Below are 27,300 nucleotides of genomic sequence, written 5' to 3'. Positions count from 1 at the left end.
CCTTGGAGGTACTATTTTATTTGATTTGCAGGAATTACTTCAATTACCTTCTCACAGGTCTGTGTGTTCCCACATGTCTCCCCAAATAATTCTATCAGCTTTTACACCTTATGTTTCACCAAAATAACTTTTACTGAAACACTGAACAGACAAGTAGCTGATATGATCTCCAATAACCTGGAACTACCTTTTCCCAATAACCCAGTGGCACAGCTTGGTGAAACCTCCTCTTCAGAAACTCACCTGGAGAATCCTCTGCAGGATTGAGGGAAGAGCAATAAATGCAGCCATGTTGTTCAGCACTTGCATTGTCAAACTCTTCAAAGCTGGAATGTAAAACATAACAGCCACAGCAGCTCAGTAGGATTCCAGGAGTAAGGAGAGATCAGTCTTACAGATAAAGAGAGTTTCATTTCAGGTCGTATTTTCTGGTTTGAAAATAGCTTTAATGGTTTTTTTCTCCTGCACTAAGCACACAGCTTTTTGCAGCATAAAGGGTGTTTACAAGGTTTTGATCCCACAATACTTCTGTATTCCCTTCCACACCCCCTGCAGTAACCACCACATTTTCACTTACTTGACAAGTAACACCACCATACAATTTTCCCATTGCTACCAAATCCCAGTTTGGATCCTTGTCTGTGATATGGCCTACAGACTCAAAAACTCCCCAGCATTGACCTCTGCATGAAGCTTATTCCTAGATCCTGAAAAGACATTATTCAGAGAATCCCAGAGTAGTCTGTGTTGGAAAGGACCCTGAAGCTCATCCAGTCCCAGCCTCTGTCACAGGCAGGGACACATTCCACTGCCTCAGGTTGCTCCAAACCCCATCCAACCTGGCCATGGAAACTTCCAGGGATCCATGGGCAGCCATAGCTGCTCTGGGCACCCTGTGCCAGGGCCTTACCTCCCTCCCAGGGAACAATTTCTTCCCAATATCCCATCTAACCCAACTCCCTCAGCCTTTCCTCACAACAGAGCTGCTCCATCCCTCTGGTCACCCTGGTACTTCCTCCAGGCTCACTACAGCAGCTCCAGGTCCTTTCTGTGCTGGGGACTGCCAAGACCAAAGCATCTAAGCTCCTTTTTAGCTACTCCTATCTCTCCCACAAAGGGAGCTTGCTGTTCAAGGTGTGCTACTGACTCAGAAGTGGAGTAGAGAATCTAGCTGGTGTATTCAAGTCCCACTGATTTTATATATGGCAGACAGGTGCAGGCAGAGGTGCACAAAGACAGTGAATTATATCAGGAGCTCCCCAAGTGCTGACTACAACTAAGAACCTTTGTACACACTGTGCACCTTGGGTCCTTCAGAGACCATCCTCAATGCAACCAACTTATTAGCACAGCCTGTGGTAGGCTTCCTCTTCTACACAGTACGAAATAAAGTAATTGAAAAAAATCCTATCCACCTCAACAGCTGCAGCCTACCAAACACAACCTGAACTCCCTACCAGTCAGGGAGCAGAATATTTAGGAATGGAGTAACAAAACAACTTTTCTTCTATTCATTCATCAGAGGAGAGACAGCACACAACTTTCACTGTTTGGGGTCACAAATGACAAAGTACTCACATTCAGAATATGGACACTGTGATGAACCAGAGGATTTCTGTGGGGACATCATGGCCTCAAGGAGGGGAAACCAGAGGGCCTGGAATCATGGAACACAAGGAAAGAACCAGTAAGAACAGTCAGTGTTAAAACAGGTCAGTGTTAAAAATTAGCTGTGAGCAACATCAGAGGCAACTGGCCAAGACTCACTTCCACATTCTGAAAACAGAACTGCATTTCCAATGACTGCTGTGGGACAGCTGAAAGTAACCTGACAGCAAAGCACTTTACTGGAATTGTGACCATCTGTGTTTGCTTCATTCAGTCCCCAACTACTTCCCCATGTGAGAGGCAAACTCTCCAGGGTAGAGAGAGCTCACAGAGTGGGTAGCACAGTAAACGGAACCCAAATGGAAAGAGACATCTAAATTCTCTTCCAATCTGTTGTACGATGACACCATTGCAGGGAAGAAATAGAGCAGATCACGTCTCACACTGGGAAGTGCTTGGGAAGAAATCAGAGTTCTTGACTTCCAGCCATGCCACCTCCTCAGACATGGGAACAACCTTCTCCGAGTTCAGAAATTACATAAATTATGCAGAATCTTGGAACTAAAGATGCCTTTGTGTCACTGACATGGGCAAAATGGAAAATCTCCTCAGTTTGAGGTGATGGGCAAAGCCAGCACCCTCTGCAAGAGATCAAGGCAGCTGCATTGCTTACCCCCTCAAAGCCCAGGCTGACACTCAGTTCAGGGGGCATGAACAGCTCTGCAGCCAAGCTACAACAGCAGGAGCAGCTCTGTACCACCAGAAGCTGGCTCAGAGCTCACAGTGCCTCTGCAGTGTTTGACTGACATTTGTGCCTGACTTCCATCTGGAGCTGGAAAGGGGGAAAAAGGCCATGGTCTCATCCCTTCCTCCCCCTGACCTGAACTTTGCTTTGTGCTTCACTCTAATGAGTGAGGATTTCACTCTTATGGCTCCAAACCCTGAAGCAGCACAGGGAGAACACAAGGAGAGGCACATGGTGACTGCCTGATCATACCAGTACCCAGTGGATGGGGAGAGCCAGAGCCATATGAGGCAAAGCTTCAGGAGACACAGAGGCCTTCATTGATTCTGGTGACACATTTTTGACTACGTTACCTCTCGCTGTTGCTGGTCTAAACTATGTGAATTCCTCTGGCAAAGATCAATTGTTTTCATTAAAGTATCTTCAATATTTTCTACCAAGGAGGGTTCAACTGAGCCTAAGTGTCGGGGGAAAAAAGCAAATTACAATTATAAAAATTATTAGACAAGTTAACTCCCATTAGATAACTATCAATCCTTCTGTAAAATAAAATCATGCTATTCATCTAAAGTCTGCTCACTCCTGTAAGCAGACATTATAAAGCAGACATTATATTTATACTACATTATAAAGACAAGTTCTGATTTTGGCACTTTTCCTGAATAGCACAATAAATTGGGCAAGTAAAACATTTCATTTAATCAAATAAGGCAGATCTTAGCTGTGGTTTGGGACACAATTAAGTAACAACTATGGGCACTGCATTTAATTAGGTGCCCAGGAGTCCTTGGGCTAGTGAACAGCACATCTGTGCATACGCTCATTTTCTGTGGGCAGAACATTCTTATTTATCTATTTGAGAAATGTGCTTTCAAAAAAGCTACTCCCAGCTGTCTCCCATCACTCTTCCCATATAATACCAGCTGAAGCTCAGTAATGAGTTTGAATGGATTCTGACATGGGAAATGTGTTTGGTAAGCCCCTGAGAGGACCAGCCCCAATGGGAAAAGCTGACAGGGCAGCTGCCACACATACACAAACCATCCCTAACAAGACCAGAACACCAGACTGAGGGAGTGTCACCCAAATAGCTATCATATGAACAGTGTCACTACAATGCCTAGAAACCTGAAACAATCTCATTACCAGGTGTCACATACAGGCACTTCACATTTTTGTGTTTATCTGTTTATCTGTTTTTAATAGAGAAATGGAATTTAAGTCAATAAGTCTTACTTTCATCATCTTGAGTAAGCAGCAGCAATTTGCTCTGCAATCGCTGAAACAAAAGAGAAGACACAGAACAGTCAACTTGGGAGTTTACTCCCAAGAATCCTGATAAAAGTGTTTGTCAAAGGTGTGGTTACACAGACTCGCTCCCATTTTCATCCCCAGCATGACTAACATGGCATAAACAGCTTTCCAAATATGGAAAAGAAAGCAGGAGCTGAAAGATGATTTTTGGCTATAAAAAACAAATTTCAGCATCTACTTAATCTTCCAAATGTTTGAAGGCTTGTCAGAAAAATAAACTGATGTTCTGAGTATGCAGACACCTCAATTTATTTGTATTTGACAGAAGGCAAACGCTTCCATGGACTCTAGTAGGAAACAAGGACAACATCCATCCAACCTGAGCACAGGCCATGCCACATTCAGGATTTGGGAGTACTGTACCTCAAGCATAACCAAGAAGGCACCATGGATATCACCCTTCTTCTCTAGTAAATACGAAGAAGCCTCATGGAGCTGATGTTTTTGGGTTATCTGAGTTGAAAGAAAAAAAAAAAAAGGTAAATGTCTGTCTGAAGAAAGCTGCCAGTGTTTGTTTATCCACACAACAATGCCAAGCAGATGGCCAAGGCTCTGTGATGGTGCCTGTGCTGCCAGGCATCTTACCCAGGCTGAGCAGCTATCCTGCATCTCCTTTTATTTCTCAGCTTGCACTATTGCCACCACCAGCACTCAGAAATTACTGGTACAATTTCCATACAGAGAAGGAACAGTTGCTCTCCCAGCACAAGGCAGACTTTGGCAGTGCTGCTTTCCAAAAACCCCAGGCCCATGATTTCATATACCCCTAACATGATTAATTAACAGCAACACAGCCACCCTCTACTCTGCAGTTTCTCAGCAGCTTCAGAGCACTAAGGGCCCTTCCTTATTAGCCTTGAGACCGAACTCAGTCTATTAAATATATCCAACTGTGCTGCAGAAGTGCAGTTTAACAGCTCAGAGGGACAGAGAGTGCTAGAAACAGACTGAAAGAGCATCTAGGAACTAATCCAAGCCTAAGATAAAGGGGCTTTTACAGCAGTTTAAAGGGGTAGGGGCTGATTTGAATGCATCCCATGGCCCCTGTCGTCATCTCTTTCCTACCTGGATGGTTTCCTCCAGTCTGCAGTATTCCAGAACTTTGAGTGTCTCCAAAACCTGGCCTGGGCTGTACTGACAGAGCAGCTCGATGAACTGCTCAGTGATACAGGGTGGGAGGTGCAGCAGGTCTTGATTAATGCCCTCTCTGGAATAAAACAGGACAAGAGACTAAAATCAAACTCTACCCCAGAAATTTGGCTGGGAAGAAGAGTTTCTTATTCAACAGTGCATTGTCTTTCATCCTTAATACAGAAGTTTAAAAATCTGGTTTTAAGAGGAAAATTAAGTATTTCTACTAATTAGTGGTGCTGGACGTCTCTCAGCAGCCATTTCATTTGTTCTACAACATAACCTCCTGATGCCTCAGTACAAATTAAATTCTCAAAGACCCCTATGAAGAAAGAGACCAGCACAGACCCATCTACAGTAACTCCATGGCAAAGAAGAACAAAGAATTAGCCTCATTTCCTCACTGAAACCTTATGGTGTGAGGGCTCTGTTCAGATCCTGATTGTCTGTGGCCTACAGACCTGCTCTGCGTGTGTTTGAGGAAATGTTTTCTTGCTTTTTGCTTATGGTTACTGAAATTCTTCTTTGACTTCCTTTACCACATGTCAGTGTTTCATCCCTTTGATCTACCTCACTGAGAAAGGAACTCATACTTCTTTTAGAGAAACATCCCCATTTTCCAATCCCTGGGGCTCACTATTAAGCAAACTGCTCATGTGCAGAAACAGAGAAGAGAACAGAATTGTGAGCAGTGCCCATATCCCTTTGTCCCAACAGTTTCCTACTTGTTCTTAAAAAGAACAACATGAAGGAGGAGACTTCAGAGTGAGGAGGGAAAGGATGATGCTTTCCTGGAGTCAGATACAGCACTTGCAACCCTTACATGAACAGCAGCTCTCTGCCACTGCACATTATGCTTCCCATGGCAGCTCTAGGATGGGTGCATTACACAGAGAAACAGTGGAAGTTTATCCTGGCTGTGAAACAGGGGGTTCTGCTGAAGCTCCTGCTAGGACAGAAAATTCATCACTATGTATATATTGAGTTTTACTACCTTTCTGAACACAAATTCCTAAGCAGGAGAAGATCTGTTAGTGTGCAAACCCTACAGCCATGGGATGGAAAAGGTCTGATATCCAATATCCTCTATTTCCTGGGAGTTACAAAAGGCATATTACCATCCAAGAAAGGCCAGGAGAATGCTATGGCTTGAACAAGCCAAGAGAGCAGCTTACTGTGATTACAAATGATTAGAAATGTGACATGCCCAGAAACAAAAGCCTCACCCATATTCTGATCACAGCGTGCAAGACATGAGCACAACTCCACAAAACCTGTGCCCAAACTATTGTGTTCTGACAGCAAAGAATAGACCTCGAAGGACCAAACAAGAACCCAGAATTCTGCATTTACCATCCACTCCTCCCACAGCAAACTCCCCCAGTGCCTGCAAGGAAGTGAGTGCTCTCCTCTTTCTACAAGTAGACTAAAATAAAACACCCTCTAAAATAATCTCTTGCCTGCCAAGATAGGAAAAATGGCAAATCATGCACCTGTAGAATAAGAGCAAACTTCAAGTCTGGAAATAACTCTGGCACCAAGTTTTCATGATTTCATGAGCAAGCTCACCCTTCTCCCAGCCATTTACTTCATCAAGAAAAGCAGAAAACAGACAATGGAAAGAAAGCTGGATTTTGACAATTTCTAAAACTAAATTAATCATCCTGACACTTGCAGGTCCTGTGCAGCTACATGGGATCATGTTCACTCTAATATAACCATATTCAGTGTCTCCCCTGCCATAGTCTTTCCAAAAAGCAAGACAGAAGCAGTGGTTTCTCATAAAACCTGGCACAAGAGAGATCTGCAAGTGTCACAGGCAGCTGGGCCCTTGGGACAAACCCTCATGGTTTAGGAGTCTGTTAGTACATTTAGAAACCCAGAACACTGTGTTGGTAAATAAGTTAATATTGTTGGTATAATACATAAACACAAATGCCAACAGACAATGCTTCACTGTGTTGGGTTTTTGTAGAGCAAAAAAACCTCAAGAGTTCAAAATGGAAACATAGCAAAGACTGTGATTAATGAGCTGAGCAATCCCTACTACATTCTCTGTTTCCTGGGGCTGCTTTATGCTACAAAGATTCAGACATTTGGTTTTAATTTCCCCAGGCAATTCCTGTTAACCCTGTTTCCTCCCTCCCCCCTTCCACATCTTTTAAAAGTAAATCTCTAGCTAAATTAAATGGGCCAAATTAATCCCTAATGCAATTCCACCAACTCAGACAGTTAGACCAGCATGATGAGTCTTGCCCCCATAGGATCAAGCAATCATTTGTATTTGAGACCTTAAAAAAACTCAATTTACTGCTCCAAGAATCTTTATTTTGACACAAATTTTGCTTCACAAAAGCATATAAACATTTAGATCAGATGAAAAGAGACTGACGTTACAGAAGATCCTAATCACTACTTCATGTGTAAATATACTACAAAGTATAGGTGCATCTACAGTTAGGTCTGCAGAGCAAGATTTCCCATCCTTCCCTGCCTATCCCAGGATACAGTTCAGCTCCTTTCAACAGGTCTTAGAAGAAAATAACCTCACAGCACTGAGAACAGACCTCAGGATCTGAGTGTTATTAGGAAAAAGTCATGTGGCCTAGTGCACCACATGGAACATCGTCCTCAAGGGAAAAGCAGAGAGCTGTGGGAAGATCAGATGCAGAACATTGCTTGCCATTGCTGGTTTGAGCACATCACATGCTGCCCGTGATCAGAAGGTAACTACAGGAGAAATGGGCCTATTTAGCTCTAATTATGGTAGAGTGAAATTAGATATGTTTATTACTCAGAGATTATGGGAGACACTCTGTGCATAAGATTAGAATCCAGGTTAATTACTACCTTCACTGGGTGCAAATGATACCACAGCATAAAGTCCTACTTAACATCTAGCAGTTTCATTTCTGCTTAACTTTTTTTTTCCAATTAATCATTGATTAACTAAAACCATCTGATTTCTTTCCTATAAAACACATCCAAGACAGTTTTTGATTTTGTTTTGACCCCAGAGAAAACAGGAGGTGTAGAAATGAACACCTTCCATACAAAAACATCTCAGGAAATAATAAGATATATGTTTGGGGTTTTGGCTTTGGTTTGGGTTGGTCGGATTCTTTCCTTAATTTGCATGCTAACAAAATCCAAGAGGTGATTGATTAATTCCAGGTTCTAGCTTCCAAAGGATGCTTTTTATTCCACTCCAACAAAAACTGAAATATTGACACTTGGATTTAGATAATATTGCCTTTTCCTACTCCTCCTCTTCATTAAGCATAATTAATTTGTAACTAATTGACAAACCAAGATCTCCCTCTCAGTTGCATTAACAATTGCTTGAAAGCAACTGGAACTGCAAATATATAAATGTCTTGCAGCATGTGATACTGATTTAACAGAAAGAGAACACTCAGTGCTGAAGAACTGAAAGAATAGCAGCAGATGGAGCAAGCAAGTAGTTAAAAAGAGGAGCTTGCAGTGAAATATGGCAGCAGCTCTGAAACAAAACAGAAATTAAAAATGTCAGTTGACCAAAATGTTACGTTAATGTTTATGTTAAACTCAGGCACCTCAGTCAAGTAACCAAAGTAGTGAGTCGAGAAAAGAAATGGGTGCTCCAGCCCCAGGGTGACCATTCCACAGCCCTCTGGAGCAGCTGGAGCAGCAGTGCCCAAGGCTCCCCTCACATGCCAGAGGCAGCACATTCCAGGCACTGGAGTCCTCAACACTCTCCAGGCAGGGAGCTGGAGCCAGCAAGGACTCGCCTGAAGAACACTCCCCACCATGCTTCTTGTGGGCTGGCCTTTTCAACCTGGGGTACCCTGAGGAGCAGGTCACCTTTCCTAAGCCTGATCCTGGCCACAGGCTGGCAACTGATACACTGTTTCAAAGAACTGATTTTAACCCACGTTTTCAAGATGCAGTCTGTAAACAGTCCAAATTTTCTCCATACCTGGGATCAAGGAGACTCCTCAGGAACTGGAACAGCAAGAACTGGTCCTGTACGACAGGAGGAGACAAAGTACTGTTATTTTAAATAATGTACTGTAAAACAATGATCCTTGAACTATATCCACTGAAGAAAACACAGTTCCCAGCTGCTGCCTGCTGAAGGAGCTGCTTTAGGCATGTCTTACACAAATATTCTGAGGATGCACTTGCTGATAACAGCTATGCTCTGGGACTCCAAGCCATACTGAACCCCAACTAAAAACTGCCACCAGCAGCTCTGAGTCTATACATTTTTATGGCCAGAACTCTATAAATAGGCCAAATAATTGAGATACAGCAATTCCTATCAGTGAGTGGCTATAGCCTATTTTTCTTCTGTTTCTGACACAGCAATAAGTCACCATGACTCTTAGCAATCATTTCCTACAGGAATGACATCCCTACTGTACAGAAGCCCCAAACAAATGGAGCTTGACATTTCACCTGCAGGTTTGAGATGATGCTCTTGATCTGCTCACTGAAGTGAATGGCTGCCAGGTCAGCTGCTTTACCTGGGCTCAGCACCAGCAGCTCCTTTGGGGAGGGAAACAGAACCAAATTAACTCCTTTTGATTTCACAGGCAATATAATTATGCAGCATCACCGAGCCCACCCATACACTGTAACTGCACCTTTGCCTAGATGCAAGTATAAGATATCAAACACCACGGCACAAAGGGAGATGCAAAAATAGAAGAAGGGGAACGGGTAAAAGGGATTTTTCAAAGTTGATGCTTTTGCTACACACAAGGCCTTGAAGAGCTCAAAACTCCTCACACCAAGAACCCATCTCAGTCCTAAGGAGAGGAAGTGATTAATCAAGTTTTCTGACAACTGCCTTTACCCCCCTTGCCAACAAGAAATTCGCAGTGCCAACTGCAAGCCAGGAGGAAAGGGGAAACAACCAACCCTTGGGAATTTCTCAGTCCAATGGAAACAGTGTTTAACTGGCTTGAACTGACCCAAACTACAGGTTTAAAAGCAAGTTTTTATAACTGTTCACCATAACTGATACCCGTCCAGACACAAAAAAGCAATTTCTTTATTGTAATACAAGGAAACAAAAATTATTTAGATGCCTGTGGGTTTGCTTTCTGACAAGCTCGAGCTAAAAGGCTTCATATCATACAAGTTTATATAACCTGCAACGTGAGCTTTTTGCTTCTAACCCTTCCAAATGCATCCACTCTTCCAAATAAATGAGAAGCAACTGCTGCAAAACAATACTGTGCACATGGTAAACCTTCCCAAAAGCCCCTGCTGAACCTAAAAATGAGAAAACATTTCTTTACTGAACAAAAACAACTGTTACAGCAGTAAAGAAGGAAAACTTTCAGAAATTTACATCTGGAAAAAAACCCAAACTAAAGAAGTTCCTTAGCTTGGCTTCCACACAAACATAGCAGACACTGAATACAGCCAACGCCAGCAACAGTCTGGGGCAAAGGGAAGCAAGGAAGAGCCTGACCATTCCATGAATGCTTCAGAAAGAGCTGTCACAGATGATGCCTTTGGTGAGGTTTCCAAAGGAAAACCTGCCTACTCCACAAGACGCTCTGCAGTGTTTAACCCCACAGCTTTACTACACAAGCTCAGCCCTTCACTGAGTCCCCATGGCACTTTCACCCCACAAACCCAGGAAATCTTAAGCACAACAGTGCAGAGGGACACAGAAAGGGTGCGGTGGGACTGCCTTAATCTATTTCTCTCTCTGGACAAACCCTCCCTGGGAGTCTCCAGGACTGCTGAAGGTAGGACTGCCAGGCTGGAGGGAGCTGGCCCAATCTCCCTGTCTGCAATCAGTGCAACCTTCAGAGCCCATCCCCCAGCAAAATGTTTGGTGCTTGGGTTTCTATCCTCTCCCAGATGTGAACAACCTGCAAGCATGGTACTGCTCAGGCAGCCCTTGAGGGGACAGTACTGACACAAGGAACGTGGGTATGTACTGTGATTGAAGAGAAGAAAGTTTATTTTTTGAAGATAAACATTAAGGAACAATGGATGATGGGGAAAATGAGAAGTGGCACTGATCACAAACTCCACCTTCTGCCACACAACCACAAGGAAATCCTCTCCAGACACAGCTACTTTTGCCTGAAGAGGCTGGTTTGCTGCATTCTTACCTCACCAAATGGCAGTTATCCTAAGAACTGAAGTCACAGCTTCATCCCAGTAAAGCAAAGTATTATTTACTGATCCAAGTCTTCTGAACGTCTGAGAGCAGGATTAACACAACCGAAAAGGACAAATGCCCACAGCAGCCACTAGACTGCTAAACCACATGGTTTACCAAGCCCAAGAAACAGAAGATGCCAAAATGAATCAGGGAGCTAATCTTGGTGACAGCACCTAAGAAAGGTGACCCACAGAGCCCATCACCTGCCCTGCAGCTCTCTGGGGAATCTGAGATGCTGTAGAAGGAAGCAGACACAGGAAGCAGCACAGCAGCTTGCCCAACCTGGAACCCCAGTTGCTCTGATGAGGTTGCAAGGAGCCAGACCTGCTCATTCCCAGCACAACCATCCCCTCCAGTCCCACAGCTCTGCCAGTGTCAGACAGCTGAACTCACAGGGTTTCTTTGTGCATTGCCTTTTGAATCACTCTCCCTCTTGGTCCATTTTCTCATTAGTCATGCACTACTTGCAGATGCTGGTAGAAACTAAAAGTACTCTGGATGTGCCCATTAGCTTTTTGTCTGCTTCACAGGATACAGATTCTTGTGGTCATTTTCTGCTAAGGAGTGTGGTCTGCAAGGCTTGTTTTACAGACAACATTATTTTCCTGGCTTATCTCCAGAAAATCCTAGTGGTAACAGACAGCACCTTACAGGAACCACAAATATTACAGATTCCCCACATCTACTGACTGGACAATCACTTCACACATCTTCATCCTCTGAAGCTGACAGAGACTGCAGACAGGGGAAAAATTATTAGCTGGAGAAGTCTAGCAGCAGCGTGTGTCTTACAGAGAAGTCATGACCCCATCATCCCCCAGATCAGCAGTACCAGTGCACCAGGGCTGAATGCACTAATCAGTGTGAGGAATCAGGTTGAGGAGTTGGATCCCACAGCCTGTGAGGTCAGTGATGTCCATATCCTGCCTTGCTGCTGCTGCACACTCAGGAGATGGAACACTTGCTAATGGATCCCTCTCCTGCTTCACAGTACTCAGTACCCATCACCCCCAAGAGGGCTCCATTATCCAAAGAGCAGCACTTGAAACCAGGAAGCCAAGGAAGCCAGCCTGAATTTCAGAGAGGCATTTACATGAATGCGTGAGAGCTCTGAGCTTACGTCAGAGCTGTCTCAACAGCTGTGACTCAGCACAGGACACTTGTGCTTATGGAAAAGCACCCAGCACATCCAAGAGCCATTAGCAGGAGCTGAGAGACCGTGGCTGCAGGATATACTGTACCTACCTCTATATGGTCCAAAGCTTTCTGCCACACCAGCTGCTTCTCCTCAGCACTGTAGCCAGGCATGGACAGGATGTTGTGGATGTAGTTGAAAACTTCTTCCTGTAAGGCACAAACCAATAAATGCTGCAGTGTGTTCTGCAGCACCACTGACACCACCAGCTTTTGGAAACGAGTGTTTCCAACAGCCTTGGGAAGATCTTGGGGCTAGTCCTCTCCAAGCAGGTCAGGATGAGTTATCTGAAGGGAGGCTGTATGTCCCTAAAGAGTGAAGAACTGAAAGCAAAAGAGAGCCAAGAGGAACCTGATGTTAATGTGTTAAGCACTGAGGTCAAAGAGAACTGTTCTTCCCCTAATACAAACGTCTCCCTCTTGCCCACAGGGAAAAAGGACAGGACATCACTTGAGCTAGGACCACTGGCAGAGAGAACTCTCTGCCAGAGGCTAGCTCAGTTTTCCCAGCACATTCCTGAGCTGCTCCCTAACACTAGGCTCTGCTGCACTGTCCCCAGCTCAGGTGCTCTTCTGTGTCATGGGTTTAAGACCACCTCACTATCACAACCTCCTCTTCTGACTCCTTCACCCACACAACGTTCAGCATTGTGGGTTAATAAGGACCCAGCAAGGTCACATTTGCCAGACTCTCATCCCAACTTCTGTTGGTGGTAGGGAAGGGAATACCTCAAAAACTGTGACAGGTATGCATGCTGAAGGTAATGGCAGAGAGATAATAAGGGCAAAGAGCCTGTGTCCAGGGAAAGAAACGTGAGGATCAATGGCAGAAACAAAAAAGTACTGCAGTTAGCCACAATCTGCAGTAAATCCCACCTTGCACTCAGGTTTGATGTACTAGCACTACACTTGAAAATAAAGGAAAAATCTGAAACCTTAACAAAAAAAAAAAATCAGCTCATCTCCACTAGACCAACATAGCTTTGACTACAACTAAGAAACTTCAACTGTTAAGGGCATTTTTAAGGTAATTATGCTAGAAGAGCAAGGCAGGTGTGCCCAGTCACTGGCCAGCAGGACAGGCTGCATGGCCATCAAGCAGAAAGGCCAGAAGGACCAGAGTTACTCACCTTCCTCAGGGGATCCCGTAGGTAGCAGCCGATGATTTTGTCATAGCGAAGTTGCCGTTCATACATGAACTCACAAATCTGATAGCTGAAAGGAAGGGAAACTTCCCATGTCAGGAAAAACACTCAGCTGAGCCAGCACAACAGGCAGGCACCATTTGGAAGTGTCTTAAATTGGGGTTTTCAGCACACAGGCTGGGTGGTTTCAGTGTGCTGGAGGGCCATTTATACCAGCCTCAGGCCAACCTGCCCATTAACCTCCCTCTTCTGAGAAATTATCACACAGAATGGAGAAAAGTGGAGTTACTAAGGGGAGAGGCAAGGAACAGAGGACAATTCTTAATTGAATCAGGTCTCACAGGTTCTGCTGTCAGAGATGATCTTCCTTGTTTCCACAACACTCTGCTCTAAGCTACGTCAGTCCACTACACTAACTTGAAGAAATTCACTGAACGTGACTCAACAATGCGTTATGACAGAGCTTCCTACCTTCACATTTTAACAAACATCTTCAATGTTTTGAGACTTCACATAAAATCAGATGTAACTGTGTCAAACCAAATGAAGGGTCTGATAATATTACACTACAGCTTTTTCAGCTCTTATGGAAGTGGCTGAGCTGGGGGCCCTGGCTGTAAAATTCTCTGAAGCAAGGAGGAAAAAATGTGTTTATTGAATCTGAAAAATTTGATTGAGTTACTCCTTTTAGGACACACATGAGAACAGGCACAGTGCACCCCCCACTGCTCTCCCTCTGGTCCTTTGTAGCATGCTGGATTCATTCATGTAACACCCCAACTCATGGCCTGGATGAAGATGCCTTCCCTGGCTGGCTCTGCTCTGGCTTGACAGACTCTTTCTGGAATCATAAAGCATCTCAAGGAGATGCTGGAAATTTTCAGCCTTTCCAGACGCTGTTTTTTTCTCTCCCACTCAATTCTAAAACGAGTACCATGGGGGTGGCTCCAGACCCCCTGACGCTTTTAAATCCACCTGTGGGTCTCACCCCAACCAGGCATCTCCATCTGCCAGGGGTAGAGCATTCCAATATTCAACTGTACCTCTGAACACAGCCTGGGCTCCAGGATACGGAATGGCAAACCCATCAAGTCCCACAGGATTTCTCCTGAAGGGTTTCCACAGCTCTACCCCTCCTTTACTTAAGAATGCTTTCTCTGAGAACACCCAAGGAAGAAAGTCAGGTACTAAATGTGAGCACCTTAAATTAAGCATAATGTGAATGCACAGGGAAAATAACTCCAAACACAGTTGCAAAGAAGAAACAAGGAAAGTGGACCAAAAAAAAGAGCTGTGGAACAGATTTAAAGGCAGTTTTTTATATATTGTGTCCAGCAACTCACAACTCAGCTTTCTCTGCCATTTGGATAAGGCGGCTCTCTTCAAACTGCACGATCCCTCCCGCCTGGAGCAGCTCTAAAAGGACCTGCAGAGATTGAACACCAGTTATTTACAGGGCAGCAACAGCAGCTGAACAGCCAGTGCCATTACAAGTACACTACTCCTGCTCCATTAAATGTGGTAAGAACACAGAGCTAACTTTACTGATTTGTTAACTGATTGTCCTTTAACAAGGAAGGTCATGAGCTTACGAGAACTTTCCTGCCTCTGTTCTTCCTCCTGAAGGCAATGCTGAGGTGGGACCCTTCCCTCTTGCTGTGCCCAACACTGCCCAATATTCCCATGCCCATTTTTTGGCATGTGACCCAAAGCCCATACTCACTCCCAAAGCCAAATTCTGCTCCACAGCCTGGCCTTACCTGGTGCTCCAAGGAGCGTTCCCTGGAAGCTCTTACCTGCTGTCTCTCGGAATGCCGGGAGTCATCATCCGGGCTGCACAGGAACTCCAGCACCTGTGCCAGGGGTAGAGGGTGGTGTGAGCCAGGCCTGGCTGGCACAGTGGAAGCACAAACTGACCAGCACACACTGAGCATCAGCTGTGGCAACAGCAAAACCACCCCACAGTAGGGCCATCTGAATGCACCTGGTCCTGGAACCAAACTGGGAATACAGGAATAGCAGAGAACTGCTGAAAGACTCCTGAGAGGGAAACACAGTATCTAAAACCAAACTTTAGGGAACCCAGGGAATATAGAACTCAGGGAACCCCATGTTTCTGCTTCAGATTACACATCAAACAGCTGGCATCACTACACTGACCCTTCTTCCCCGGACTGTGCCATCTCATCAGAAAAACAGGAAATTATGTAGTTCATAAAATTTAATATGTGGAATGAAAGTGTTTAATCCAAATCTGTTTAGCCTCCAAAGAGTTCTTCAGTCTTAAAGTAGCACCAAGCACATATAGATTCTAATTCATTTTTATTAGTACTTACACATCCCTATTATCATCGCAGCACAACTGCTGTAGCCAGTGAAGCCTCCTCCTCAGTCTCAGGAATTTCTGGGACTTAAGGTGGGATACAAAGCTAACTCACGCAAGCTTTGGGCATGCATTGGTGCAAATACCTTTTTCAAACAGCAGAGAAGGTAGAGGCCACCTGAACTAAAGATTACCAACTACATTTATGTGCTCTATAAGCTCACTAATGTAATTTCAGTTGACACCCCTTATCCCTGACTGGCTTGGGTTGGAAGGGACTTGAAAGGCCATCCAGTTCCACCCCCTCTGCCACAGGCAGGGACACCTTCCACTAGACAGATTGCTCAGAGCTTCATCTAGCCTGGCCTTGAACACTTCCTAGGATGTGATGCTGTTTGTCCCACAGTTCCAGCCAAGCTGAAACATAGCGTACTGTGCTTCCATGGTCTGTCCTACTCTGCTCCTGGGAAACCACAGCAGTGGCCCAGCAAAATGCCACCTGGTTATAATGCACCAGTACCTCCCGACCTGCTCCAGTATACAGCACTGGCCCTGCTTTCTGCAGTGGTGCATCCTGCTTGGAATGTCACACACATTCAGGAATACTTGCCTGGTCAAACAGTGTCCTGTTGACAAACAAAGTGTTGTTGGGCTTGGCAAGCTGCCGGGCAAGGAAGGTAAAGAGACAGCCAACCTGTGATGGGGTGAAGTCAGAATTCTCCACCATGACCTGAGAAATGTTGGAGAGAAAAGGGAAAAATAAACCCACAAGGGATTGATTCTGCAGCTGCCTTTGGGAAAGTAACTGGGACAACAAGAAATCCCTGTGAGCCATATGTCTCCTCCTACTCCAGACACCTCCTGGTGTTAGTCCACCCTGAAGGTCAAACACAAGTCCACTTCCCCAGCATTCAGCTGTGTCACCTGAAGACACAGGCAGTGGATGTGTCCTTCCTAGAGCACTTCAGTCCCAAAGCTGAAGAGGCTCCACCTCTCTGCCATAAACTCAAGGGAAGAATTCTTGCATGTCCCTGATTTTCAGGTGTGAAGATGCTCCAAACCTACATTTATCTCTGCCTCTGTAGCCTGTGATGATCATGGGACATGGAACAGATTCTGAGCAGGGAAAAATTGTCACATTGCTAAAGTATAATTATTACAGGAGAAAACAACTCCAAACACCTCATTTCAAGCCCCAGCACTCACCACTTCAACTGTGGCATGCAAAGAACTATTCTAATAGCTAAGAAATGACTGCAGGTTTGGAGAAAAGCTTTTCTCACATTATATTAGCATTAGCCTAGCTATTTTCAGAGAAACTTGTGGCTGTGCTGACTTGAAATTACAGAAAAAAGGAGTATTTAAGAGTCACTACAAAAGGGATTGGAAACCCAAGAAGTGCTTTTCACCTGTCTGGTGTATAAAGCATGAGCCTGATGTGTCCTGATTTGGTGTCTCCTGCTTCAAAAAAAATCCTAAACCCTAAGTGAAAGTGAAATGTCCCTGTTTGGAGAGAACCTTGTAAAAGCAGTGTGTTTAAGCTGGGATGGGAGGAATACCATCACCTGGGCAACACTGTCAGCTAAGATCTAAGAACTGCTGTAGCAAAGCCTCACCATGGAGCAGCTCACAGTTTATAACCATACTCAGTCAGAGCTGGGGGAAGTCAATTAATTTCTTCAAGTGACCCAGAGGTCCAGACCCCCACAGGATGCTAATAGTTTTGTGACACAAGTGAGGGAGGCAGACCAGACACATTAAAGAATCAAGCAGAGCTCTGCTTGAGACACCAGGTAATGTAATCATTCTTTCTTTTTCAGTTTGCATTTTCTGTCTAAAAAGGTTATTTTTTACAGGATCCTAGTCAGAGCAGCATTACCTGACACTATTTAAAAATCATTCACTGAAATACCTGGAGTGTTTTATTAATTTTAGCTTTGTTTTACACAAACTGGGTCCTTGTCAGTCTATGTGAAGGTGAACATACTGCACCCCTGGAATAGAACAACTTCCCAGACTGCAGGCCAGTCACACAGATTATACATTTGGCAAAGTTCTGATCAGCATTAGCAGAATGTCTACATTCACCAAACTACTTCAAAAGCACACCTATTTCCTAGGTGTTTTCTTTACTGCTAGTGACAAATTTAAATGGGAAGTTTCAAGAGTTTTTAACTTTTATCCAAAAGGACAGCAGATTTCAGACCACAGGACTGACAGTTTTCATAACACCACATTGTTTGCCTGAAGATGCAATGCTGCAGCCCTTCTCAAGCTGCCCTCCTGCTGTTGGAGCCACAACAGGAACACATTCCCAGCAGCTCTGGAACATGGCTGCAGTGTGCCACCTCCTGCTAACAGCAGCTCAGGACACAAACCAGAGGGGCTGAACCAGCACAGGGCTAAAATACCCCTCAGAGGCACTTCCTGCTTGGGCAGGCTCACAAAACCCCTCACAGTGGCACTGTCTCAGCCCACTGCAGCAGCACTGCCACCCAAGTCACTCACCGTGCCCTTGTCTCATCTATCAGTGATGACTGGGACAGGGAAATGCTACTTATGGTATGTTTATATATAAACAGCTTCCAAGTGGAGTCACTCATGATTAATGGTGACAGCTTGGAGGGGAAAGCAAACAGTGCTTGGCAGCTAGAGCTTTCAATGGGAACATCCATTGTTGGAAACAGGGGCTGGGGATGACAAGTGATTTCCAGAGCACCAGGCTGATAACTGACATTCCTCTTCTCTTCTAAACTAAAGATAGGCCTATCATCCTGGAAATGCTGCAGCCCAAACATAGCATTTACAGGCACAGATTCAGCAGAAAAGCAGTGGCACCCTGCCAAGCACAGGATACCTGGGACCTTTGTGCCCGCTTGGAAGGAATCAGGGAGTAGATTCAATGAGAAGCAGATCAAAATAATCTTAACGGTGCAGAGATGAGAAATTTGACAAATTACCACCCAGGTGTAATCACAGGCAAGGAGACCCCTCTGTCAGAACATTTAAAGTGCATGAATCATCACTCCTGAATATCCAGCTGACAGCTTTGGCTGAGGTGAATCCATGCTCCTGCCCAGCACCTTCCAGGGCAGGACTGGATCCTCCAGATCACAGGCTGCACTGCAGAGCATTGCATACAGTCAGATACAAATACAGTTCACTTTTAGTCACACTCACTTTCAGAAGAATGTCCACAATTCTCTGTTGATATTCCACAGCTTGCTTATCATTCTTAAAGTCTTCAAAAGTCTGCAAGAGGCAAAACACAGACACCTTGAGCAGAATCCCTTGGAATAACAGCAAACACAAAGCAGCAGCCACATTACTAAGAGGACAATGCTGTCCTAAGTCCTTTCTCTGCATATCCCTAAACAGCAGGTTCCAAGATATAATTTGCTCTTTTATAACTACCAAAATGTTTTCACACATTCAGGTAAAAGTAACAGGTCCAAATAGACTTAGGAAATTCTAGAAATCTGCAAAGTAAGAAAGACAGATTTCCATGCAGGAGATGGAGATACATACTAGAACACTCTTTACAAATACATTATTCTTGTTTTACCTCTGTTTTAAAGACAGCCTCTGTTGTCAGAGTTTTCGCTGTGTAATGTCACATCCATCACTTTGCATTTAAGGCCACAAAGGACTACAGTGATTCCCTCTGATATCTTATAGAACAAGCACCAGAACTGTTCCAGCTCCAAGCCAGGAGCTCCTGGTTTAGCTAAAGCATGGATTTATTGACAGGAACCTCACTGATGACGGGAGAACTGGCACTGCATTTTCCTCTCAGAAACCAGGGGTCTCTTACCAGAGCCAGCACATTGAGGAATTCCCGTGTGTCGAAGTGCAGCAGGGTCCGAACATAGGGATACACCTCCTCATCCACGGATCCCTCTGCTGAGTGCAGCCGGATCAGAAACTCAAACACCTGCAAGGACAAGGCAAGCAAAGACAGCAGATTTCCTATGGATTTCAGATAACTGGGAGCACAAGTGCATGGGAAAGCAGCACTGTTATCTGCTTTGCACTTAAGCTTTAAAGCCCCTTAGGAGTCCATCAGTTCTTATTTGAGTGTTTTCTGTGGCTTGCCAGCCCCTCCTTAGACTCACCAAGCAATTTAAGATCAATCAAAATTTAAGATCAAACAGAAATAAAGGGTTATTTATACTTGCAGAAGCATGTGAAATTAGAAAACTCCCTCCCCTTTCTGGCAGCTTTTCTGGGAAGCTGTGCAACTCCTTATCCAGGGTACAGCTCCTCTCCTTGTCAGCAGTTCACTAGGGAAGAGCCAGTCAATCTGCACCCTCACCGTGAGGCACAAAGCTTTGGGCACCGCAAAGACTGGCTGAGGTGCTTTTTAACTCTCTCTCTTCCACTGACTTGGCAGTTCATGGTATTTGAAGGTATCTTTGAAAATAAACTCCCTTTACTGAGTCCCTGACAGAGCTGTCAAGACTGTCCCAGAGAACCTAGAGGGCAGGGCCAGCTGAAGGTGTCTCACCCAGGCTCACAGCAGAGCTGGCTGCCAGCAGGAAGGAAGCAGGTGGCTCCAGTCTGGAGCAGCACTCGGGAATATGTGTTGGGTACACACTGGGATCCCATGGACAATTGACAGCCCATGTGCTCTCCCAGGCACTCTCTAAAAGTGTCATGTTTCCTCATTTACTCCTGCTCTGAGTAATTTTCTGTCAGCACAGTGGTAGTGAATCCAGCAGGAATTAGCAGCTTGCCTTTCAGATCCACACCTTCCCTCCTGGCCTCCTCAATCCCAGTCTGGCAGCTAGGAATGCTTAAGAAAACAAATCAAACCCATTACACAAAAAGGTGTTACTTAAGCCCAGCTCTCAGGAACACCACCAGGAACCACAGAAAGGAGAGGCTGAAGGCTCTTCCCAGGGCTGCTGCTGCTGACTGGGCTCCTGCTTCCCCTCAGAGCCTGAGCAGGGGACAGGGCAACAGCCAGTGCTTGGCCCAGCAAAGTGGAGTGGACTGGTTTGCACAGCCACTGAGAAAACAGGCTGCAGGAACCCAGAGCTACCACATACATAGAGCTGCAAGTTCTGGACTAGGAAACAAAATCCAAACACAGAAGAACCACAAACAAAAAACAGCTGTTCCATTGTACTGCAAAGAGAAAGTGCAAAGGAAAAAGCACTTCCTCTCACTGGAATTCTGAAACTGAAGCAAAACTAAAACCACAACAAAAATATTTGCTGTAAAATCAGCCAGAAACTCAGGAAGAAGTTTTGTGATCACAAAAAGTGATTATCAGGAACATCCTCTCTTTCCAGAAATTGTCAGATTAGCCCAAAGGAGTCAAAAGCCTTCAAGAAATCTACAACCAAGAGCAACTTAGAGACATTTCCCCCAGTGTCAATCCCATGACACATCCATCTGAAAAGAGTGAAGACCCTCCCATGTTCGACACCTTAAGTTTACAAAGAAGAAACAGCTACACATTTCTGGTAGCTCTGTGGTAAAGAATAAGGCAAAAACCCCAATCACTGAGAACTCTGTGTTCCCACATCCCAATTTACAATTGGAAGAAAAATATTACATTTAAATACTCAGACTGCAACAACTGTTTGATTTCATGTGTTAAAAACTCATTTTGTAATTACAGCTCATATCACAAAGATACAGTTATCTACTAACAGTTTTCCCTTGGAAACCCATGAAATAAGACATATGCAGCTTTTCCTAAAAACCTCATATGGGAAAGTCGCCTTCTGAGAGGTCTCTCACCTGATTTTTCACCAAAGGTACCAGATCTTCAGGAATATCACCCAATGGATATGCACGGCCTGCCAAGCAGCAACTGCAGAAAAAGAGGGGAATGGCATTTTAATATACCTGACACTAAAGAGATTGAGAATTGTTCATTTTATGACTTATTTTTCAGGATGCTCTTAACACAAGGCAAACCAATTTATTTTGTAAATCATGAAAGCAAGAAGCATCCCAGGCAGCACTGCTGTTAATACACACTGAGCCAACACACTGCATGAATTGGCAGTCATTCCACAGCAGGAAAGTAATGGGAAAACTGAGTATCTCTCACAGTATTTTCTATTTTAGGAAGCTGGAGTAATGCAGAAGCTAATTTCACAATCTCGCAGGGACTCCAGAAAGAGGAACTCATTAATGAATCCCTTCTGTGCAAGCTCCTGCAAATGACAGGGAACAGCTATCCCAAAAGGCAGGGCAGAACATGGCCTGCTACAAAACATGAGGCTATAGAGCCCTAGGTCAAGGAGCTCTGTGTCTCACAACAAAACCAGATAGTGACATTAGAACTGTACATCAGCAGTAACTTGGGCTCTAAGCCTCCAACTTGATCCCTTCTATTCATGCACACCATGTGCAACAGGAAGGGATTATAAATTTAAGTGAGCTGTAGTGAGCACCCACTGCTATTTTACATAATCTCTCAGAACCTGAAGCTCCCAATAAGGTTCTGCAATTAGAGCAAGTTTAAAATCTGGTGCCACCAATAGGCAAGACCACACACTTTCTGAAGGACCTTACCTTATATACACAAGCAGCTTGTTGCCCATCACCACCTGCTCATCTACAAAACAAAAATGATTTGTCACCCTTTCTTCACAAGGCAAGAGATAGATGCAGTTCTTCTCCCCCACACAGAGTTTCATACAAAGTTGAGCAGCTTTACACACAGTAAATAGTACTAGAACACTCTTCTTTTCTCCAAGACCCTTATATTTGATATGTATTGCCTTTTTGCATGTCTTTGTTGGAAGTGACTAGGGATATTCAAAATACCAAGTGTCAAAACTAGAAGCCTTAAAAGGGAAAGCATTCTGTACCTGTGAGAGACTTTCCAGCACTCAGTGGAGGAGCGATGACTTTGAACAGCTTCTGTAACAAGAAAAAAAGGCAGTGCTCAAGCAGCTGGGAAAGCTCAAAGCAAAAAAACTGTGTGGTTTCAAAGCAGAGATCAGTGGGGTGTCTTCCCACAGAAACTCTTTATCACCATGTCCTCTAATTAAAAGGCACAAAGGACTCCAAGACATGGCAAAAGATGCTTTTTACAGCTGATTTTATGAAAAAACAGCTTTCATTCCATCAGCTCTAACCCTGAGCACATGCCACACTAAAGAAGAGCAAACAATGTACAGCAATTTCAGAGGTCAGTCAGAGCATAACCCACCAGCCCCAATCCTGTTCCTGTATATCCTGTCACTAAACAAACCTTCCACCCACTCAGCAGAGTCACCAGAGCCTAGCTTGGGCATGTAGAATGAGAACTTACCTAAACACTTGCCTCTAGAAAGCAAAGTTATTTGTACTCATTCAGCTATTGCTCAGTTTTCAGAAGACCTTAAAACTACAACCACCTAAAGAGCCTCCTTCCTTTGAAAAATCAAATAAGATTACAGCTACTAAAACTTAGGCAGGTGAAGATTTTCCCATTGCAATGGTCCCAGCTCGTTACTTCAGCACTACTGAGAAAACACTAGCAGTGCTTCCATGGTGAAACACAATGGGGTTATACAGCCATTGACACATCTCCAGAAAAGCCAGCAGAATCAACAGGGCCTTCAGAGAGCCTTACAGTGACTCCTGTGCTTCCTGCTGGGAAATCTCTTCCAAGTGCTCAGAACAAGGCCTGCCTCGAGCAAGGGCTGTTTCTGGCCTTTTGTATGAATTGTCTACATGCAGTCTCCTTAAATAATCATGTTGTTATCTTCTGCTGCTTTTCCTTTTTGTTTTATTAACATGACTATATTTCCTGCCCTAACTCTGCAGAGGATTTCTGCCTCAGCAGGGAATTTGGTGTTCTAAAGTACAGTAGTTACAAATCACTTCTCTCCTCTACTGCATCCAGTCAAATAAACTGCACATATCACACATGATTTCCCCCTTGAAATGGAAATGAGCAAGAATGCAGAATATAGAGAATAAAATAAGGCTTTGGGTTTGAAATGCTGTTTCTCATGTGTGCTGAACCCTTCCTGCAGGGGCTCCTGCACCTCTCCTACCTCCATGGGACTGATGAAGTCGTTCATCCCGCTGTTGTAGACGTAGATCATGGCATCGTACAGGCAGTTTTCCCAGCACAGGAGAACCACCTGCAAGGTAGCAAAGCACAGGGCAGCTACACAGCTGCTCCTAGCTCACAGTTCTCACTCCTCAGGCCCTGTTCTCGCACTTCCATCACCCAAGAGTACAACTTAAAGCAGAATGAGAATTTCCACTTTGAGAACCAGTCTCTGTGAAAACCCCAAATCCCCCAGAGGAGTGTCCAACTTCTTGCTCATGCAGCAAGTATGAAATCTGTCTAGTCTAGATTCTAACATTCATATGAGGTTAAAGAAAAAAATGTAAAGATCCAGCTCTTCAAAAACCTTGCTTGCAGTAGTTTGACTGAATTCACTGTTAGAGAATCCTAACATCAAGTTTCCAAGCAGCTTCACCCTTGAAGTGGAAAGCCATGCCATCAGAAAACAGGACTGCTGAGCAGGAATCCCTCCCTGCTTCACTAACTGCTGTGCAAAAGCTCAAAAACAACTCCAGCTTTCTGTGCTCCTATAGCCTTTGATATCAGGTAAGGTACTCAAAATGGCAAAGAGTGACTGGGGATACTCCTGAAGGATTTTCCAACATGTTCAGCTGCTGATTCATTAACCTATGCCAGGACAAAAAGTGGGGGAGCAAAATACAGCCACACTGTACAGCTCCCAACTCAGTGAATTTGACCCCAGGGAAACCTCACATGCCATGCTATGCTTAGAAGCACAAGATGCTGTAACTGCTAATTTAATCAGAGGAGCTCAACCCAGTGTGCAACACAACCACTCACCTGCTGTATGTCTAAACTGGTGATATCCATATGCACAATGCAGGCTTCCAAGTTTTCCAACCTGTTCCTGTCTTGGAAGTGAAGCAGCAAGTCTTTCATCACTTGAGCTGTGATTCCCATCAGCTTATCACTCAAGATATATGGCTCCAAGCACTCCAGAAAGATGCCTTTGGCTACAGAGTTCTCACTCATCTTGATATATATCTGGTTAAATAATAGATCCCTAGGAGGAAGGAAGAGTTTAGTTATCAAATAATTTTATTAAAATCTCCTTGCTTATCTACTTTCCAAGGGCTCCAAATTAAACTCCATTTCCTCTGTACTTCCCAGGCTCAGGAACTGAATGCCCCATTCAGCTCCTGTACCAGAGCAAGTCACACAGCATAAATCAGCTATGGATGTCACAGCAAAAAAAGTGGTGTTAGAAGGGAAGCAATGAGGATGACAAGAAAATCTATCAAGGCAGGTTCTTGGTTTGAAACAACTTTTCTTCCTCAACATATCAATGCAAATTCAAGAGGTGATTTTGTGTGAGTACTGAGTTCCTGACTTCGGTACTGTTTTTTAGGCATTCCTCTAAGCTGTGATGTGACATGCTGTGGAATGATGCAGTGCAATTCCTCTACACCACGTGGTGTCACAGGAAACAGCACTGGGGGCTACCTGGGGTGCTGGGGTCTGCCCTGGGGACAGGCCTGCAAGCCCAGACTTACATGCGCTGCAGCAGCAGACAGTAATCCACGATGACAGGCACCACATCCTGGGGAACAAACACAAAAACAAACAAAGTTGTGGGGACTGACTGGCAAAAATCCTGCCAAGCAGCACATCCTGCAAAGCATGAAATGCAGCCTGGCCCACACAGAGCAGAAACAATGAAGTAACTGACTCAGCTAGTAGCTGGCACAGTTACAGGTTTTCCATATGCTGATGCATATGGAAAAAAGCTCTGCTGACACTCATGCAGAACAAAGAGAACACACAGGTTCTGCTCTGCCACCCACTAAACCCAAGTCCTGATTTTGTGAGTGCACACAACAGGTGAGAATTGAGCTGAACCACATCAAGTTTTTTTCAAAAATAGACAAGTAATGTTTGCAGCAAAACAAAGTTAATTTAAAAAGCCAAAAGATGTCTACAAGAGTCCTCTGAAGCACCGTACCTGAAAGTGCTGCTCCATCACCTGGATTTTTCCTTGGTCAGGACATTTCTTCAGAGTCCGATCAGTGTAATGGAGAAGGATTTCAACCATCTGAATTACAATAAATAAGAGTACTCATTCAAATCCTATACTGAGGCCTTGCTTGGTAGCACATTTCATACTGGCTTGGGGGTTTGCAGCACTGTAAACTCTGATGTCCCATTTTGGGTATGAAGTGCTGTGGGCAGGAAGGAGCAGAGGGAAGAGGCTGCCAAGAGATAGAGGTGTGACAGTGGCCCAGAAGTGCCCAGAGGGATACTGAAGGTCTACACTAACTTTAACTGACCAGAAAGCTGGGTAGCCAGCCCAACAACCAGTTTTCAGGCTGGTGAACACATCCTGAAGCACAAACTCATCCAGGCTATGCCTTTAACCAAAGCTTAAGTTAAAGTATACTATACAGCAAAACATAGCTACCTGTAAATATAATAATAAGAACAGAGTACAGCTAAATAATTATTGCAACAAGTGTGTACTTTAAACATATCCCTCCCAGAAGCAAGTTCCTGTAACAACTGAACTGGATCAGTTGAAGAGTTTATCCCATGCCCACATTAACACAGAGTACAGTTTCCAACCTGAGAGTCAGCAAGTCACATACTGATGGACACATGTAGGTAACTCCAGAGTTACCTACACAAAAGGTTTCTTTTCACTGTGAGGAGACCAGATGTTAATGTCTCCTTTTGGATTGCTAATGCCACAGATTTTATCTCCACCTCTACCCAGATGGTATTTCCGAGTTTTTTCTAAAATTCTGCTCCCAATTTTAGCAAGAGAGGAACATGCACATGTTCTAGAGTTAGTTGGATTAACTCATAGAGGACAGAAGTCAATCTTTTCAGGAATACAGCATCACACCAGCACACAGAAAAATCCAGCTGGGAAGAGCTCAGGGACTCACTCTGTCAGCAATGACTGCTTTCCTCTTGCTCGTGTCCCCAGTCAAGCCTGGAAAGAATGAGGGAGTAGGGTGAAAAACAAAGCTTTTCTCATCTAAGCTACTAGTAGAAATAAAAAAACCCTACAGTTCAGATGCCAACACGACTACCTTTGAAATGTACAGGTCATGATATGCAAGTACACAATTTTGTGCTCTACTTTTAGCCCCCTCTTCTTCCAAAAGCTTTGTTCTCCTCACTTAAAGACTGCTCCAGCACAGGAATGGCACAAACAGTTCCAAGCGCCGTTTAACACAGAGAACAACTAATGGAGAACTGTCAAAGACTGTACATGAGGGTAATTGCTGGAGGAGGTCCTGATGCAAAGAAGCTTAATAAAGTGCACTAAAAGGGGAAAATATCAATGCCAACTCAAAAAGACAGTTTCTCATGATTCAAAGCATTACTGTCTGCTTTACTGTGCTACATCCGTGCACTAAAACCAAACACATCTTCATATTCCAGCAATTTCACAGCAAGATCCTGTCCTGGGAACTTGCACCTCATCTGTCAAAGCCATTAGAAGTTATTTGCTGTAAAATCCATGTGTCCAGTACAAATCTGACCACACAAGTGGCAGTTTCTGGCACAATTACATACTTCTCAAGCAACCTCCTTCATAGGAAACATGGTGCCAAAAGCCAGTGTGATTCTTTCAGTTCCTTGTACACCCAGGGGAAAGGACTGGATCAAAGC

The 27,300-nt window shown here is 44.3% G+C and overlaps 1 protein-coding gene across 1 annotated transcript in view; it reads right to left on the bottom strand.

Moving 5' to 3' along the window:
• Nucleotides 1-27,300, bottom strand: part of VPS8 (VPS8 subunit of CORVET complex) — a 66,119-nt gene that overhangs the window by 18,476 nt on the left and 20,343 nt on the right. Inside the window, exons 19-41 of the mRNA XM_062499055.1 lie at nt 26,568-26,614; nt 25,625-25,714; nt 25,176-25,222; nt 24,463-24,685; nt 23,642-23,731; nt 22,466-22,517; nt 22,167-22,209; nt 21,384-21,456; nt 19,447-19,566; nt 18,813-18,884; nt 16,243-16,362; nt 15,106-15,162; nt 14,653-14,735; nt 13,295-13,379; nt 12,216-12,314; nt 9,239-9,328; nt 8,757-8,803; nt 4,733-4,874; nt 4,031-4,120; nt 3,590-3,632; nt 2,707-2,810; nt 1,579-1,657; nt 244-326 (exon numbers count right to left, since the gene is read on the bottom strand). Coding sequence (XP_062355039.1) covers nt 244-326; nt 1,579-1,657; nt 2,707-2,810; nt 3,590-3,632; nt 4,031-4,120; nt 4,733-4,874; nt 8,757-8,803; nt 9,239-9,328; nt 12,216-12,314; nt 13,295-13,379; nt 14,653-14,735; nt 15,106-15,162; nt 16,243-16,362; nt 18,813-18,884; nt 19,447-19,566; nt 21,384-21,456; nt 22,167-22,209; nt 22,466-22,517; nt 23,642-23,731; nt 24,463-24,685; nt 25,176-25,222; nt 25,625-25,714; nt 26,568-26,614 — 1,979 coding nt within the window. The remainder of the gene's footprint in view (nt 1-243; nt 327-1,578; nt 1,658-2,706; nt 2,811-3,589; nt 3,633-4,030; nt 4,121-4,732; nt 4,875-8,756; nt 8,804-9,238; nt 9,329-12,215; nt 12,315-13,294; nt 13,380-14,652; nt 14,736-15,105; nt 15,163-16,242; nt 16,363-18,812; nt 18,885-19,446; nt 19,567-21,383; nt 21,457-22,166; nt 22,210-22,465; nt 22,518-23,641; nt 23,732-24,462; nt 24,686-25,175; nt 25,223-25,624; nt 25,715-26,567; nt 26,615-27,300) is intronic.

Source organism: Cinclus cinclus, chromosome 10 (genome assembly GCF_963662255.1).
Source record: "Cinclus cinclus chromosome 10, bCinCin1.1, whole genome shotgun sequence".
In the NCBI taxonomy this organism is placed as follows: Eukaryota; Metazoa; Chordata; class Aves; order Passeriformes; family Cinclidae; genus Cinclus; species Cinclus cinclus.
The sequence above is the reverse complement of the archived record's forward strand: the minus strand, read 5'-3'. Positions and strand labels throughout refer to the sequence as shown.